The 18,533-nt window shown below is 44.7% G+C and overlaps 1 protein-coding gene across 3 annotated transcripts in view; it reads right to left on the reverse strand.

Moving 5' to 3' along the window:
* Positions 1–575: 575 nt before the first annotated feature.
* The window catches only part of arhgap32b (Rho GTPase activating protein 32b), a 135,776-nt gene continuing 117,818 nt past the window's right edge, over positions 576–18,533 (reverse strand). For all 3 annotated transcript variants that reach the window (XM_083665382.1, XM_083665383.1, XM_083665384.1), the window contains 12 exons: positions 14,529–14,678; positions 10,894–10,996; positions 10,287–10,431; positions 8,212–8,294; positions 7,897–8,004; positions 7,547–7,692; positions 7,012–7,213; positions 6,594–6,739; positions 6,417–6,491; positions 5,465–6,286; positions 4,475–5,106; positions 576–4,391 (listed from right to left, as the gene is read on the reverse strand). In XM_083665382.1, coding sequence (XP_083521508.1) covers positions 2,127–4,391; positions 4,475–5,106; positions 5,465–6,286; positions 6,417–6,491; positions 6,594–6,739; positions 7,012–7,213; positions 7,547–7,692; positions 7,897–8,004; positions 8,212–8,294; positions 10,287–10,431; positions 10,894–10,996; positions 14,529–14,678 — 4,877 coding nt within the window. In that variant the 3' untranslated portion in view covers positions 576–2,126. The remainder of the gene's footprint in view (positions 4,392–4,474; positions 5,107–5,464; positions 6,287–6,416; positions 6,492–6,593; positions 6,740–7,011; positions 7,214–7,546; positions 7,693–7,896; positions 8,005–8,211; positions 8,295–10,286; positions 10,432–10,893; positions 10,997–14,528; positions 14,679–18,533) is intronic.

Consider the following 18,533-nt stretch of genomic DNA (forward strand, 5'->3'; position numbering starts at 1 on the left):
TTCAGGGTAAGAAACCATCTGACCAAGAAGTATTTTTGTTGTTTGTTGTTGTTTGTCTTGACATATGACTCATCTTATTTTTAACTGAATGTAATATTATCTTATGTTGTTCTTATGACTGTTAGACTTTTATATTTCACCTCCCTTCTCTCCCTTTGTTTTTGTATGCACATTGTAAACAGCATTTCTGTATGAAATGTGCTACACAAATAAAGATTGATTGACTAAATCAGTCCATAGTTTTTGAGAGGATACTGATTAGACCAGCAAATTTGTCAGCAGATCAAGCGCCTTGTCATTGGATAGCTAGACTGAATCAATTACGTGTGACAATCACTTACTATGAGGTTACTGCAAACAGGGAATGTGTAATGACCATGGGATATTAATCCACTGACAGAGTATTATATTAGTTATCATAATAGAGGATTGACATAGGCCTGCATCAAAATACAGTACGTGACATTTAATTCAGTTTGACCTTTTAAAAGTGCCATATGTTACTCATACAGGCTTTTAGAAATGACATTTCTATGTTAAGGAGAAAGAGGTTGACAGGAATGAATGATCATCATCATAGGTTTCACACCATTGTTCTTAATTGAGCTCTATAACATAACAAAGCAAACAACTGGCAGCATTAATAGACATTAATAGACATCACTATTCCTAAACATATTTATTTTTGTTATAATATCCGACAATATTATACTCCAGTTACTGAGACAAGATGTTTTCACATTCAAGCACACAACTAGGTGGTTGAAGTCTCATGCCCCACACATATGGAAAGTGGGAGAGGTTGTTTTCATTTCAGAGAATAATAGGTTGGGGCCTTCAGAAGGCAAAAAGAGAACAGTACTTTTAAAAAACAACTGAATGTCATCAAAGCCCTACATATTGTATCCTATATTTCAAATGTAGTAACTTGAGTAACACTCAACTGACAGCCGAAACTGAGCTGCCCGAGTTGAGTATGAATACTGAACAAAGTGTGACATTTACTGTGAAGATCTCTTACAAATCTGATCATCAACTTAACCTGCAGGAACTTATAGTACAATCGCCTACGCTTGATGTCACAAAGTACATTGCCTTGATTGAATGGTAAGTTCAAACAGTAAGTATAGTACAATATTCAGTTTATTGGATAGATTAATTTTTGCTTGATCACTTTATTCAGTTAATTCAGTCCATTCAAGTCCTCAAATTGTAGGAAATACGAGACTACAAAACAACACACTTTAAGAATTCTCTTTTACACGTCCCAAGGTAACATTGGCATTCTCACATCCAGTCATGAGCCCATACATGTGCAGGAATGCTTTCATGGTCAAAAAGATTCACCAGAAATGTTTGGTCCCTCTTACAATGAAGAACAAACCCCTGTACCGAAACATTCCATTAAAACTTAATTGACTTGTTTATAGCAAAAATACATGAAATCTAAAAATGGCACTGTCACAGAGCAAATAAAATGTTTAGATAACAACCCCACTGTACTTGTTAAAAGTACCCCATTGTAATTCTATAAACAACTCACTTGTTACTCTTGGGCCCTCAAACCCAATTCCTGATGCACCGTCTAGCTGTGTACCTAGAGACGGGAGGGATGACACAATGACTTACATAGATTTCCTCCCTTGATGACTTGTACTGAAACAGAGTACACAGAACTGTCCTGTAAGAGGTAAGAGTACATGCATTTCTAAAACGCAAACCTAAATCCCTGTTAAGATCACATCCTCCTAAAATAAAACCACTGGAAATCAAGTAGTGATACCAGTAGTTTTTCTTTACACACAATTACATTTTTGCGTGTTTTGGTTAAACGTACCTATCTTTTTCAATGTCATATACATTTATATATGATCGGCCACTATTTCAATAAAGTCAAGACTGTGTGGCCTCTTGGACAATTTAAGAAATTATGGTACATTCAGTACATTCTGTAAAAAGTCTTATAATTTTCTTTACAATTCATAAAAAATACAGAGGGAAAAAGAATTAACGGGTCAGACCGCAGTCCACTGTCCTGCAGAGGCTGCTGAACTTTTAATCTCAAGCGAGTCATTTATTTAGTTCCTAAGCCTTTCAAAAAGTGTTTGACATGTTTCTAAGTCTTTTCATTCTGCGTGTATTTCTGTCTCAGTCCTCTGCAGAGCCAGTTCGGCTTGGATAAAGGCGCCCTGGCCCAAGGCAGTGGAGTACGCCCGGTTGCTGTGGGTGGCCGTCAGTCCAGGGGTGGGAAATGAGGCAGAGCCCCCACGGTTTGGCATAGGGCCCTGCGACTGAGTTACCTGGTGGTAGTCATCCAGGTTGTCATAGTGGGACTGTACAGTCATGGTGTTGTGTCTCTGCCCGTGGGGCTGGTATGAGTAGTCTCTGTCCGGTTCCGGGGTGGGTTGGCTGTAGTGCTGCCGCTCTCGAATGCTGTGCGATCTCTCAGGCTTGGGAGGGGCCACTGGTTTCACAGGCTGGTCGTTATTGATGTGGTAGCCGCTAGTAGTTTTGACCCTGTTCTGGTGGCGGTCTAGATCTGGGCGCTCGTAACGGGGCTGGATGCTCCTTGCATCGGGGTGCTCATGCTGCCACTGCTTGGTGCTACTCCCGCCTCCGCTTGGCTTGCTGTCCCCTGGCTCAAACATGGGCTCGTGTCGGCTGCCCTCCTGCTGATGGGAAAGACTGCGAGTCAGAGCTTGATGTGAGGCTTGGCAGGTCCTAGAGCTGCTTTGTTTCGTAGGAGCAGTGGACTTGTCCCCTGTTCCATTTCCCTGGCAGTGCTTCTCTGTCTCCATGTACATGAGGACATCAGGCTCTGAGACCAGGTGTCGGGGAGGGTGCTGGGACCCTGACGGCACAACGTACCGACCTTCTTTTCCCTCTGTGGCCATCAGCACAGCTTTACCAGGGTCTGATTTACTCCGCAGATGAAGTGTCTCATAACCCCCCATATCCCCTGACGTGAACAGGCCTACGTTATCATATTGAGACATAACAGGTCCCTTCATCTTTTGTCTGGCCCTGCTCTCCCTGCGGATGGAGTGCATACGTAGCCTTTCCGACTCCTCAGGGTCCCAGGCGAAGTAAACAGCTGCTCCCTTTGACCCGTGGCCTGGGGGCATGTCCCTGCTGACGAAGCTGTGCTCCTTCCCAGGTGGAAGGACGTGGCGAGACAGGTAATGGTACCCGCCAGCCTTGCCACCTGATCGACTGAAGTTGGAGCCCAGGTCTCGACTGCTGAAGGAGTGGAAGTGCCGAAGCCTGATAGTCCCGTAGGGATCTACGTCATAGTAAGGAGCATCCAGCGGGTTGGCACCAGAATAGGGGCTGTAGCGGTACTGGACCCTCCCGTTCTCGAAGTAAGGCTGCAGCTGCGTAACGTGGTAGTCGGCCTGTGGAGGCTGCTGCTGATAGGCCTTGCACTGGTAGAAGGGCCTCTGGTAGTAGAAGAGCTCATCATCCGGAGGGACCTCCGTCCGCTGGATAGGCACCGTGCGGATGGTGGAGGGCACGTGGAGGGACTGCACCCTGCGAATGGTGGGGTAGACGGGGGCTGCATCAATGTGGGGGTACCCCTGGCCACGGTGTCCTGGCCCAGGGGAGACAAACTCCCCCCTGGGAGGCCCGCGGGATTTCATGGATTGGTGGTAGGACCTGGGGCCCAGGGTATTGTAGCGGTTATCGATGCGGCCACTGTACGGTATTTGAGGCTCTGACTTTGACACTGAAACGTAGGAGAGGTGTGGGGGAACGCTGTCTGGCCGGTAATGGTACCCCATATTGGGCTGCCCTACAGGGATGGCCCGTTGGTGGTAGTAAGCCTCCCCGGGAGGCTCTAGTAAGGCGGCCTCTCCCTTACTGTGGTAAAGGTAGGCTGACTGGTGGGTGGAAGACTTGCGTAGGGGAGGGTGAGGGAGAACCTCCTCCACAGAGGCAGGTGTAGAGCCCTCTGCCAGGATGCTGTGAAAGTGGGAAGCATTAGTAGTTTCTGTCTGGCTGAGGGCGGCGGTGGCTAGTTTGCTCTCAATGGAGCGGACAGGTGGGGTAGGTGGGGCGGGCCCATAGCTGTGGTAGTGTATTCCAGGATCTGTGCAGGGTTGCACTGGCTTTATGGCCTCCCATGGTCTTTCCACTGGATCAGCTGGGGTGAGGGCTATTCTCGCATTGGGTTGGGAGTGTGTAGGATGAAGTTGGGGTTGGGTCTGAGGATGGGGCAGGGTTTGTGACTGTGGATGGGCCTGGGTTTGTGACTGTGGATGGGCCTGAGGTTGTGAATGTGCATGTGTTTGAGACTGGGATTGTGTTTGAAGCTGTGGATGAAGGTGTGTCTGAGGCTGTGGCTGAAAGAGAGGTTGGATTTGAGTTTGGGGCTGCAGAACTGCCATTGGCTGAAAATGAAACAAAATATGTTTGTTAAACAACAATCATTTCAGAAATATGCTCCAAATAAAACATGGTTTTAAAAATGTACCTCAGGGGCAGGCTGTGGCAGGACACGAGTCTCCTTGCTTCTTCTGCTGGGGGTGGTGGCTTGGGTGGTGCACAAGGACCCAGTGGTTACTGCTACCTGGCCCATGGCTGGCTGCTGCCTCTCCGGACTACTCCAAGTGGGGGAAACTTGGGCGGGTGGACTGGAGGGAGTGGCACACTGGTGGTGAGGGGTCACATCCATATCCTGGTTGGTCCCAGGAGGAGTGGAGGGGGACTTGGCACTGGTCAACGTACTGTTGCTCAGGTTGGCTGACTGGGGCTGCTGCTTGTCAGTCGGGGTGGTGGGAGGTGGAGAGGAGGCAAGGGTGAGAATCGGGGTGGTGGGGGTCAGCGATGCTCTTGTTTCGGTCCCCTCCTCCAGGGATGTCTGGGGCTGCAGGACCGGGGGAGGGGGCCAGTCCTGGGTGTCTGGGGGCTCCTGCGGCCTGAGGGGAGACACTGGCGTGGGGGGTTCGGAGGGCCTCCTCTGGGACAGAACGGCAGCCTGCTGGGCGGACTCAGCCAGGGCAAGGGCCAGCATGCGGGCGGCGTTCTTCGGAGGGGGAGGGGGAGGGAGGAGGGACACAGAGCTGAGAGGGCCTGGGCCCTGTGGAGAGTCCAGAGCAACGGCTCCTGGGAGGGGGACAAAAAAACAGAAGGGAACTGCAGTTGAGGAGAGAGAAAGAGAGCGCTCGGAGGGGAAGAAAAAGAAAAAAAGGCAGGCTTGGTCTTCAAGAGTAGGAGAGAGAGGGAAAAGTTAAGCATGGCGCTTGGGCATCATGTGGAAAGATTTCTCTGAGCTGAAATCCATGCAAGGTGTTAAAGGCATGAGCCTGGGAAACTAAACCTAGAAATAAAATAGGCATTTGTTTAATGGCATAATCAAACAGAAAGGGCCTTACACTCTACAAGTAAAAAAATGGTGATCACATTTAAAATGAATATGATAGAAAAGAAAGTCAGAACAATTCCACTGTAGCAATCCACCTACCTGGCTGTTCCTGACCACTGGTAGCTGCAGTCTGCTGAGTGCCGTCTTCTTCAAAGAACTTTTGGCTCTCTGCGTTGTCGATTGCAGTGAGCTTACAGTGCAGTTCCATCTGAAAGGCTTCGCTCAGCGAGGACTCACTGGTTCTCAGCAGCACAGACCCCATTGGGGGAGGAGTCCCCCTGGGCATTGAGAGAGGAGAGGAAGGCTTGGGAAAACCCTGTTCCTCCAGAACCCTACAAGGAAACTCCATGGAAAAAGGCTCTGAAATGGCCAGAGGAGCAAAAATGGCAGACTTTGAACTTTTTATAGGGGACACGGCCTGTATGGGTTTCTCTGTATAAGACATGGATGTTGTTAGCCTCTTGGTTTCTCCTTTTTCTCCCATGGCTGGGCTGAGGTCTGGGGACAGCAAGGGGTTAGTGAACTTTCCCAGGAAAGAGGGCGAGATGGGCTCCGAACTGTTGGCGTTAGCACTGATGCTACCAGGGCTCCCCTTCAGGCTGGTGCCCTCGCCCGCTGCAAAGTCACCCAGAGGGAAGGAGAAGGTGGTGTCGGGGAGGCTGCACTGGAACGACATGGGGTCGAAGTCCAGGGAGGCCATGCCAATGTCGGGGGGGCTGAGGTCCACATCCTCTCCAGCCGAGCGAGGGGGCGAGATAAGGGCAGGCACACGGATGGGGCCATCGTCCCCATCACTGTTCTGACCCAGGTTGTCATAGGAATTGCAGTGCTGTCGGCTGTCCAGCAGGTTGCCGTTGAAGGATGCAGAGAGGGCGTCGCTGCTGGAACGAGGCCGCCGCGGACGGTACACCTTCGACTCTCCTACAGGGGTTGTGGGAAAACATAACCAATTATCAACCAACTAATTATGATAAAACAAATCTAAAAATAATTGACACCTCTATTTTGAGGACACAAATATTTAATGAAAAAGGGCAGATAACTACATTACCTTCAACGTTGTGTAACGAAGTGAGCGACTCCTCACTTTTGGCTGAACGGAGAGTTCCTGTGTCCCCTCTGCCACCTGCAAGTAGGATACAAATAGGCTTTATCCATTTTTTTCGAAATGAGGGGATGGTGTGATAATGGTAGTGGTAATTGGGCAGGGGAAGGGAGGGGGCCTAACCTGCCAGAGCCATAGCCTTAAGCTCGTTAGGCTCGCTGGGGTTACGGTGCAGCTTGCGCTTGGACATGGAGGAGGACTTGCCCAGGTTGAAGAAGGAGCGCCAGCTTCCTACTGGAGACTTTTTGGATTTAATGGGAGGCCTTTTCCTGTGAGGGTGTGAAAGGGGGGGAAATTATGAATACAAGTTTCTTTTAACAATTATGACTATAGAAGATGACTCAATCAGCCATAGGCATAGTTGTTCTCTATTAGAAAAGAACAATCAACATCTCCAGTGACCATACCTAATTTCTTTATAGTTAAAACATGACTGTTTTTTTGTGGAAGAACATACACCACCTCATACCATAGCACTCAAACACTCCAATTATATTGCATTCGTTAAATATCAAATGAGTAACAAGGCCTCAGGTTGTACCTCTCCGTAGGGAACTCGATGACCGTGTGGAACTTGCCCTGTAGAGCAGCCGGCCCCTCGCCCACCTCAATGTACTTGCTGTCAGCCGTGACAGGGGAGTTGATCTGGGCCTGGGTCCGAGCCTGGGCCTCCTCTAGGGTCAGCAGCTTGGTGGAGGGCGATGAGACAAGCAGGGACTTGGGCCGAGACAATGAGTTGTGGCCTGGGGGGAGGTGATGACATAGGATGGTGACGGTGATACCTTTGGCAAGGCATGGAGAAGTGAGATCATGTACAGGTGTTGCAGAGGAGACACAAATGACTAGCACAGACTGGATTGTTCTAAATACGCTACACTCTCATTCAAAGGACACTTTCAACTATTGCCTGATGATTTCAAAAGCAAAGAATTGCGTCATCAATAGGGGTGACATGATTAGAAAACATACCCAACTTTGTCACAATCTAGTATCAGACTTAATTTTAATAGTGAAATGAATGATTAACAATGTTGAAACAACCACAATGTTCTCGTTGGCCTGGCTGGTGTGCATACCTGCTCCCTCCCGTATTAGTGAACTGAGCTTGGGGCTGAAGAGGACGTCCACGTGGTTAAGGATAAACTCTACTACCACAGACTGGATGCGCACCTCCATGAAGGCCGCTGTACCACTGAAGCAGGCTGACTCAATCTGTTTGGACCTGGAGAATGGGTGGGGAGACAAAAGAGGTCAGGCAAGTTAACTCCATGTTTGAGCTCGCCAATAATATGCATCAAAGCAACCAAGTTGCATTCTCTTGACAGCCATATATACATTGATGTGTAACCTGATATGTCGATTAATGTGTACTGTCCCTGTCAACTAAACTGCTAAATTAAAAACAAATATTTTCACATGAACTGACCTCAGTAGGTTGGGGGCCCAGACAATAGCCAGGTTCTTGCTGTGCATGTTGGTGATGTAGCTGAAGGTGGCTAGATGGGACAGGTGTCTCATGAGGAACTCCAGAGTCCTGGGAAAGTAAGCGCACAACATTTAGATCATTATTACTGTGTACATGTAATACCCACACTGCCCCCCCCCCCCCCAAAAAAAAAAACTAAACTAAATCAATATGGCTTTAGTGTGTGACGTGTGACAGTATGTGTTGTTAGACTTGATGTGTGTCAATGTATCCTGTCAGACCCTGCAGGGGGCAGTGTGGGTCTACTATACCAACCTATAATGCGGCGGTGGAAGCTGCTGAATGACATCATGTATTTTGATGAGCCGCTCCTCATCTGTGGCTGCTGACACAGCCTCCTGTGGAGAGGAATGACGGAGGGATAGAGAGAATAGGGCGGTACGCATCAATGCCTTTGCGTTCAGAAGTGCTTGCTGCTCTACACTTACAGTCTGTCAGGGCTTGTGCAGAAGGGAGCATTTTCACGCTGCTACGCTTAGCCAAGGGGACATGACACTGCATACAGTCACCCACCCACCCCCCTTTCCATAGCAACGACCAAACATTTACACCATCTTTATAGCTCAGACTGTTTCATTTGGTGAGGGTTTTTATTTCAAGTCGTTGTGAGTGAGGTTTGTAATCGTGGGGTGCACATATGATAGCATATGCTTAGGCTTTTGAGTGGTTTCCAGGAATAGTCCTTCAAACATGTTATAAGTCTTTGGTCAATAGAGGTCCCTGAGGACCCATGCCAATCGTGATATTTTAAATTCCAGAAAGTCTGAGATTAGCTCATTCTCTGCATGTACAGTGCCTATAGAAAGTCATCATACCCCTTTGAAATAGTTACTATATTTGTCATACAGCCTGAAATCAAAACCCATTAAAAAAAAAACTTTATGTACAAATTTAGCCATACAACATCAAACTAATGAAAAAAAGGCGACAGTTCTGAAAATGTATAAAAAATGAGAAACAAGAATAACAGGGTTGGAAAAGTCATCAGTCCCCTGATTTAATACTTTGTAGAGCCACCTTTTGATGCAATTACAGCCATCAATCTGTTTGGATATGTGTCTACTAGCTTTGCACACCTAGATTGGAGAATATTTGCCCATTCTTCCTTGCAGAATTGTTCGAGTTCAGTCAAATTCCATGGTGAGCGGCAATGGACTGCTCTCTTCAAGTCCATCCACAGATTTTCTATTGGATTTAAGTCAGGGCTCTGACTTGGCCACTCAAGGACATTCACCTTTCTATCCTTAAGCCACTGCGTTGTTCTTTTGGCGATATGTTTAGGATTGTTGTTGTATTGGAAGGTGAATGACCTGCTCATTTTCAGCTGTCTAGCAGAGGGACGCAGGTTGTCCTCAAGAATTTGGGTGTACTTGGCAGCATCCATTTTCCCTTCAATCCTGACCAACTGCCCAGTCCCTGCTGAAGAGAAACATCCCCACAACATAATGTTGCCACCACAATGCTTCACAGTAGGTATGGTGTGTTTTGGGTGGTGTGCTGTTTTTGGTTTTCGCCAAACATAGCGCTTGGAGTTCAGTCCAAAAAGTTCAAACTTAGTCTCGTCTGACCATAAAACCTTTTTCCACATGGCAACAGAATCTTCCAGGTGTGTTTTTGCATTGCACAAACGAGACTGAGACTTTTTCAGAAAAGGCTTCTTTCTTGCTACCCTGCCATACAGGTCAGCTTTGTGTAAAGCTTGTGAGATTGGTGTCACATGCACAGACAGACCAGTCCCAGCCATAAAGACTTGTAAGTCCTTCAAAGTTGCCTTTGGCCTCTTGGTAGCTTCTCTGATCAATGTCCTCCTGGCTCGGTCATCCAGTTTGGACGGATGGCCTGATCTAGGCAAGGTGTTGGTGGTGCCATACGCCTTCCACTTCTTAATGATGTGATGATGAGGGTTATAATGTGTACATACAGCTCAAAAAAGTTAGATTTGATTTATTTTAATTTCAAGGGTGTAATGTGACAAAAGGTAAAGATTTCACAGGGTATGATGACTTTCTATAGGCACTGTACTTATGACCCTTGTGCTGTGTGACAGTCAAATCAGACGAGGACCTCTAAGATATATATATGTAGAGAGAACTCAATGCCAGATTGGGAAGGTAAGGCATGTTATAAATATAATCAAAAAAGAGGGACCGGGGTCCTTTGGATCTAATGGTATTACATAACATTGAAAGCTTTCAAACAAAAACTTAAGGGTCCTTATTACTGGGATGCCAAGCACCAGCATATTAGTGTGAGAAAACGTGATATTTCGGTGGGGGGCGGGCACTGGGCACAAGGACAAGGTGACCATGTCCATGCCAAGAGGTCCTTACAGAGAATTTCTCGTAGAGCTGGTAGGTGAGCAGGGGGTTGGGCAGCTCGCGGAAGTAGAGCTTGCACAGAGAGCCCACGCAGTGGATGTCCTGGATGTACACATCTTTGGTCAGGTCAGGGATCTGCTCCGAGTCAAACTCATGCCTAAAGGGGAAGAGAAAGAGACATAAACAGCAACAACTAACAAGCTCTGCAGAGCCCAAAAAATGTAAGACTCTTCCAAAGCCTTTTTATCCTAAGTTAAACCCTGCAAATAATAAGAGTAAAGAACATATCCATCTACATGTGTAAATGTTTTTATTCTGATCACTCTACTTGCAGGGAACCAACAATGAAAGCATCATAAAATGCTGATAAAAGCAACACATTTCATTCCTCAATGTATCCAAAACTGAAAAAGCAGGGGTGAAAGTTGACTAGGTTAGTTGGAGCGTTATATAATGAAAACAAAAGGTGCAAAAGTTTCACTTCACCATGAGGTGATATTGATTGAGGGACAACGATACTTGGTAGTCAAGGTCCAGTGTGTTTTTCTTTATTGTTTTTTTTAAAAATGTTTTTCTTTATTGCTTTGTGTGTGTGTGCCTGAGTCTATGTGTATCTTACCGTAGTTTCTGAATGTTGGAGGCGATTCCAGAGAGGCGGTACATCCCATCCACCACGCCATGCTTCTCGATAAACTCAGTGCAGCTCTTGAGTACCTGGGGAACTGGAGCATAAAACAGAAAGTCAGAGAAAACACAACCAAGTTTAAACCACATCTCCTAAATCAATACATGTACAATACACTTCTCACTGACCGCCACAAGGTCAAAAGAGGGAAACTGTCTTTCCTCTTCAATGTGTGTATGTTGAGAGGTTTTAGAGGTTAGAGCATATTCAACATTAAGAGGTATGGAAGGACATGTACAGTGCCTTCAGAAAGTATTCAGACGCCTTCACTTTTTCCACATTTTGTTGTTGTTATAATCAATTTAAAATGGATTAAATTAAAAGAATTTGCCATCAATCCACACACACAATACCCCAGAATGACAAACCGAAAAAAGGTTTAGAAATTTCAGTAAATTTATTAAAATACAGAAATACCTCATGTACATAAGTATTCAAACCCTTTGCTATGACTCTTAAAATGAGTTAAAATGAGCTAAAATGCAAAAATGTCATCAAGAAAATCACTCAATAAGTTGAATTGAGTCCATCTTAATGAAAGGATAATAGTTAAAATAAACACATTTCCAGTCACTTTCTTTGCTGTGTCACTTGAATTCATTGTTGCAAACACAATTATGGATATGAGAGAGATAACTTTTCATTAAGGGATTCTTTTTTTAGACCAATTTTGTAGAGTGACTGAGATGATGTTGTCCCATCGACTGCTTTTTCCTCTCCACCATTCAACTTTGTAGATTTTTGTAAGTCTCCCCAGGCCTCAGGGTCACATTCCTGAGCAGTTTTGTTCCTCTCCATTTGCTCAGTTTGTAATGACAACCTGATCCACACATTGTGTAATTGATTCCTATGCAAATCAGAGGCCCTATAAAAACAAAGATATTAATTCCAAAATTACATGAACTATTATCCTTGCATTAAGATGGACTCCATTCAACTTAGAGTGATTTGTTATTGACATTTTTTGCCTTTTAGCTAATTTTAAGAGTGTCATAGCAAACGGTCTGAATACTTATGTACATGAGGTATTTCTGTATTTCAATTTTAATAAATTTACTGAAATTTCTAAAAACCTGTTTTTGCTTTGTCATTCTGAGGTATTGTGTGTGGATTGATGGCAAATTCTTTTAATTTAATCAATTTTAAATTGAGTCTATAACACAACAAAATGTGGAAAAAGTGAAGGGGTTTGAATACTTTCCGAAGGCACTGTACATAGAAGGACAAACACCGTCAACCTATAGACAAGTGAATGTCTATCACTGAACCTTCCTCATGTAGATATGGTTTCAGGGTAAATGGCATTTTCATAATTTGAAAAAGATAATAGGTGGGCCAAACAGCAGGAGCATTTCACACATATAGTTAGCCTAAACCAGCAGTCTTGAGATCTTTCTTGCTTCCAAAAAGACCCTCTTTAACATAGAATCACTATATCTGAAACATAGCAGCACTGCAATATCCTAGATCCACTCGCTTATCTTTTTGAAATATATATGTAAAAAACTGTCGTTTAACTTGTGTTTCTACGGGGGACATGAACACAGCAAAGAGAACAAGGCAGACAGTAACTATCTGGATCATCAGATAACATGCCACTGCCTATGAGGGGAGAAAGAGCCCGAGAAACGTTTCCTCCTACTCATTACTCAGTGAGAGTCTTATGATTCACATTAACTTGGACAGCACTGGACATGATCCAGAGCACTGGCTAGGGCTTCAGTACACATTGCTCAGCTTGAACAGGCGCAGGAAAGGAAGGTGTTTGCATACAAGCAAGTCCTTTATTACACTATGGTTCAATGTGAATCAAAATAATGTATTGAAATGTGTATGTTTGTATGCAGTAGAGAGACACATGACTTGCACAATGACAGAGTGGGGCCCTCATGGAAGCAGCAGCTGTTCAAGCATATTCCACACAATATGACCTACAGGCAAAACTATGGCATTCTCAATCTGTTCAAAACACTAAATTTCTAGTAAAAGTGGTTTAGAAAGGCAAATAAATCGTTCCTAATAAGCTTGTTTGAGGATTTCTTTTTCAGTACCTGTGACATGATATGTTTTAAGACAGCTAGGTTCAATAACAAAAGCAGGTAATGATACAGTATATTGTGTAAGTTCACCTTTATGTGACACCTGGAAAAGACATACCCAGCTTGGTATCAGAGCTCTGCCCATTCAGGCGGTGACTGACCCATGAAAGAAAAAAGGTATCCTTAGAGCTGCACAGTGATATCATATCACATTACTGTTTGACTGACGATTTGTCATCAGTGCACAGCCTCTGAGATGGTATGTCTGTCATCCTCCTTCAATCTGAGTTGCTAAAATGTATAGTAGTATAATTTCAGTTGATTCCGCACATTCCAGCAGTAGGCTACAATATACTGTATGGACACAGCACGCTCACAAAGCAAAGAGCACAGTTTGTGTAAATAATTTTCCGCTCTGGCACTGTGAGTTCACGTTGAACATATTTCACGTAATTGAAATGAGAGCTTTTATGAATCAATCAAAAATGTTTTCATGCCATGTGCAATGACGAGAATAAAACTAATTATATTTTCACTGTTTTACTGCCCACATCCAACGAGTAATTTGAACACCTCGCATTTTGACTATTTGTCCCGATTCAGACAATGACAGAAGATGTCGTCGTCCCCCTTTATGTACCCAGCGAAAATGTAGCCCACCACCTGTTTAGTAATTCTGGTGACTTTTGACGGGAGAATAACATAGTGGTTAGTGCGAGTGAAAAGTGCAGAATTAGTAGGGCCACATGTGACATTCCAAATATGAACACGTATTGTATTAAATAAAATTGACACGCAAACATTGATTTATTGCAGTCTTTAATATAACATATTTTAGAGAACTGCAGCCGCACCCCCACTTCCTACGTGCCTGGTTGTTACCATTAAAAAACTTTGAACACATGACGACTGTATACATTTTCCAACAGATCGACTGCATAAACTTCCAGCTGATTTAGCCTCATTTGTCATTGATTAGATATCAGCTTTCCAATAAAGTGTGCATGGATTCGGCAGTCTATTGTGACGTTTAATGATAACAACCTATATAGGACAGTAGACGATGACATCAGCCCACATTTGCTGACAAATTCGCTCACATTCCCCCACAACAAAAGTGTGACAATTTATCCAGCACGCTCTCCCCCTTCAAACGATCCCTCAAAGCCATGGGTTGCCATATCCCTGTGGCTCCAGATCAGTGGAGAGAAGAAATATCCCTAACTGCAGGGGCCTTGACCTTTAAACCCCTCTGTAAGCCATCAGGGTTGCTGTGGCAACCCTCCCAGGGCACCAGGGATGGTCATGTTCATTGAGCATGCCCAGCCCAGAAAGCTGGGGTGAGTCATTAGACAAGCCCTGCTCTACCTGTGCATAGTCGAATCTTAAATACACAGGCTATGAGGTTCATGGTAGGCTATGAGGTTCATGGTAGACTCCTGTCCACGTGTGACCATAATGCACAAAAGCACAGATGGTTCTTTGTTTGAGTTACATCTGAATGTGTGTCTGCACACGTGTATCTCTCACCATCATGGCCTGAGTTGAGGAGGTGCTCTCCCAGGTCACAGCCGAATACCCTCTCCCGGAGGATGCCCCTCTGCTTCAGCTTCTGCTTGGTGGGCCGGGACTTCATGAAGGTGCGCAGGAACGTGATCAGCTTCCCGTGCTTCTTAGATACTGAGGGAGGAAGGAGAAACACACACACAATCTAGGTTTAACGCACACTCACCCTTAAGTGTTTGGGCTAGGAGCAAATTGGCATTTTCGTTACCTTGTGGACCACCCTGGACCACCTTGTAGTACCATCAAATAAGCTGCTGTCCAAACAGAACACACCTGAGGTGTGAGAAACATCACACTAGCCAGTCCTAGTGAAGAAAGAGCTGGTGGTTGCTAATTCTTTCCTCTGCAGACTTTACCCAAACCCTTCCATTACATAATTTGTGGATTGCTTTGACCATGTGAGCCCAAAAGGCAAAGGCATCCTCCTCATCCAATACCAGTATTGTCCACCACTTCAATATCAAAGACTGGTGGCCATTTGAAGGTCTAAGCCTTTAAAAGTATGGGTCCAGTTGTTTTCTCCATTTGAAGCATGTGAAACAGCCATCAAGTGAAAATAACTCCAGCTTTTGGAGAAAACAATGGAGTTGGCATGGCCACAAACTTATGTTCACAAATCCTCCACTGCAAATTGAAGACCACAGAGGCAAATGTCCCCCCAACAGAGAAGACTGCTTCTCCAATTAAATGCCTGCAGCATTGGCCCACCCCATAAAAATGTCCTTTAAATTCTCAAAACAAATAAGCTCTTGCAGGGGACTTTTTAAAAACTTTTTCTAACAAAAATATGCAACTTCTACTGTAGTGTTTGCAAATCACAAGAAGCACACTGCATCAAAATCAAGAATCAGATTCCATGAATACACAAAATAAGACCATCTTTTCATCTCAAACTCAAATTCCCCCTGTGAGAAAGAAAAATGTGCTGTGCCCACCACAAACTGCTGAGGTAGCTTTGTTTACCGACTGTTGAAGCATCAAAAAGGCTTTGCGTATCATGTGGGGGCTGATGGAGCAATTGTATCGGCTTACACCAACTGTCACTGTTATTTACGAACCCACATTAACATAAGCTGTAGGGAGTGCAAGCAGGGAAGCAAGACTTTCCAGAAACTGTCTGAGGACTCATCTCCTTAATGTCAACTCAGCTGACAGCACATGGTTAATTCCAGAGGCTCTTTGGAAAATCAACACTATCTGCAGATCAACAATGCCAAGCTTATTGTTTAAGCCATCTTCAATGAAAACCTTGAAAGGATGGAAAACATATGTTTATACAATTGCAGAGGGACTGTACAAAGCAAAAACTTGCAGCGGGCTAGCTGATCTGTATGATGTAAAACTTTCTCCAGCAGTTGCTAAAAGCTTATTGGACCATGGTATGCCTATGAAACACTATAAAGGGCTGAGTCCTAGTCAAGGGGGTCAGAAGCACCAGAAGTCTCAGCCAGGGACATTGGAACCAGCAGCCTCTCCCAGAGATTTGCATATGAAACTCTGGGACTCCGGAAGGGGGAATTTGTAATTGTATTGCTTAGTTTATTTGTCAGGGACTACAGTATGTACAACATGTCATTACACCAGATTTAGCGAGATAGCTAATTTTAATCTGTAGTCCCTGGGCAGGAGACAATCAACATCAAAACAAACTGTGTGACAAAAGTGGTGAGGGCATTTGAAAATGCACACACACACTACACTTTTCTGTCTATTACATTCTACTCTATAACATTCTACTCCTGATTTACAGCACTCCACCAACTGGCCCCCCCATATCTATCTGACCTCCTACTCCCAACACCAACCCACTTGATCAGACGGTTTCTATACTGTGCTCCAAGGCATCCAGCCAGAGAGAGAATGTGTGTTGACTATGTCTATCTATGCATTGACCCCAGGCTATTGGCTGTGTGCACAGCTATATCGCCCCCCTCCCATTGGAATAGTGCCACACACACACAATAAACTTTTCTATGCCTATTACAAGATTCTATTCCTGACTTACAAAGCACTCCACCAACTGCCCCCCCCATCTATCTGACCTCCTACTCCCCCACCAATCCACCCAGTCACTAAGGTACTCCAGTGCTGTTCACCTAACCATCCCCAAATCCAACATGCAGTTTTGTTTAAAGGGCATTATTTTTCAGGGCTGCCCCCAGGCTATGGACCTCCCTATGGACCTACATCCGTCCATCCATTACTCTGAATCACATATTCCAGTCCTGCTTCAAAACCCACCTGTTCTCCTGTAGTAACCTCCCCCACCGCTCGTTTGTTTTCTCTGTCCCTGTGTCATGTTTGTCCCTTGCCTGTCTGTTTTTTCCTATTCAGCCAATTCCCAAGATTATCCAGGGAACGATTGGATCAGAAGGTCCACCCCCTCCACACACACACTATTCTCTCTGGAGCAGGCAAATTCCACTCGCTCCACGACATGACAGCTGCAGAAATGTGTGTGTGTGTGTGTGTGGGGGGGGGGGGGGGAGAGGAGCTAAAGCATGGATAGGGCCCTAGACAGCCAGCTATCAAAACTGTTGTGATTGCTGGAGTGCACATGTGTCAGGCCCCAATGCGGTCTGGGACAGGATGTGTGGTAAAGTAACCATTACTGCCATAATAGCAAACATCATACCTCTCACTGCTGCAACCCTGCTTTAACTGACATTATTTGGAGTTCCTCTGGACAGACTTTATCAAGTTGTGAATTTCACTTTTGCAACAGTATTGAGATGATGAGATTAACAATGACAAAAAAAGGTTAAGTTAATGTCATATTATATGGATATGGTTAGTGTCAATCGCCACTTCTTAATATTAGTCTGAAAGTACCAGCAAGAAATCCAACCACATCAACTTCATGTTCTGTTAGCAAACCAGAAAACAAGCCTGAGCACAATCTGCTGGTGCTCAACAGGCTTGACCGCTCCACTTACCTGCTCAATTACCCCCCATCCCCCTCTCTTTATTTGGAGTTTCTCTGAGGAAAGGTTGGCATGTAATTTCAACGATGCTAAACTAGTTACGGTCTGAATCATGTCTATTGGAGACGGCGCTGCTAACTGTTAGCCTGTGCTGCAGTAGCAAAGCAGATAACAGATCATCTTTCACTACTGGCCTAGGAGGACAACTCATGGTACGATGATATTTCACTTAAAACATGAAAACAGGCTGAACCATACCTTTAAAGCTTGTACATCCATTCAGTCCTCAAGTTAGGAGGCACCTTTAACATACTCCATTCAGACTGTGAAGGTGTCAGTTTCCTCCTTACTACCTATCAAAGTGTTAAGATTAATTTTTTGGGGTAAAATATGCCCACTTCATAAAACACAATTTTCAAAGCGGGTCATGCATCTTCTGCATTACTTCCATAACTGTTACACAGCATTCAGCCAATCAGGTTCCCCAAAGAGTATAAGTGATAAAAGTTCTAAATCAAAGTAAGGCTTATTTAACAAGGACTTGTTTGAAGGTTTGCCTCCTTGTTTAGTAAGCCTTACTTTGATTTTGAACTTTTACCACTTATCTTGGGCAACCTGATTGACTGAACGCTGTGTAACACTTATGTAACACGTGACGCGGAGGTATAGCGTGCATGCACTAATGTGTGCATAGGCTGCAAGTGAATTCTAAAAGAGAAATAGACACTGCTGTTAAATATTAACCGTCTCTCGAACATTGAAGGTAGAAGCAGGTAAAGCTGTCACAACCTCACGCCTTAATTGTCTCACCAAGGGCATGACAAGCCATAATTGGGCAATGGCGGTTAAAAGTATGCAAATATGATAGTTTTTTTTTTTATTTTTTTACGGCCAATCAAATTAGATTCCATCTAAACAATGTCAGTGAAAACGTTTAGCATGCCAAGTAGACGGGGTTCCACTAAAACTGTTGGAAGCAAATAGTCGTCAAAGGAATTTTGCATTGGCAACATCATTTCAACAGCTGTGCTACAAATTACAGCAC

Source organism: Argentina silus (assembly GCF_951799395.1).
Source record: "Argentina silus genome assembly, chromosome: 2".
NCBI lineage: Eukaryota > Metazoa > Chordata > Actinopteri > Argentiniformes > Argentinidae > Argentina > Argentina silus.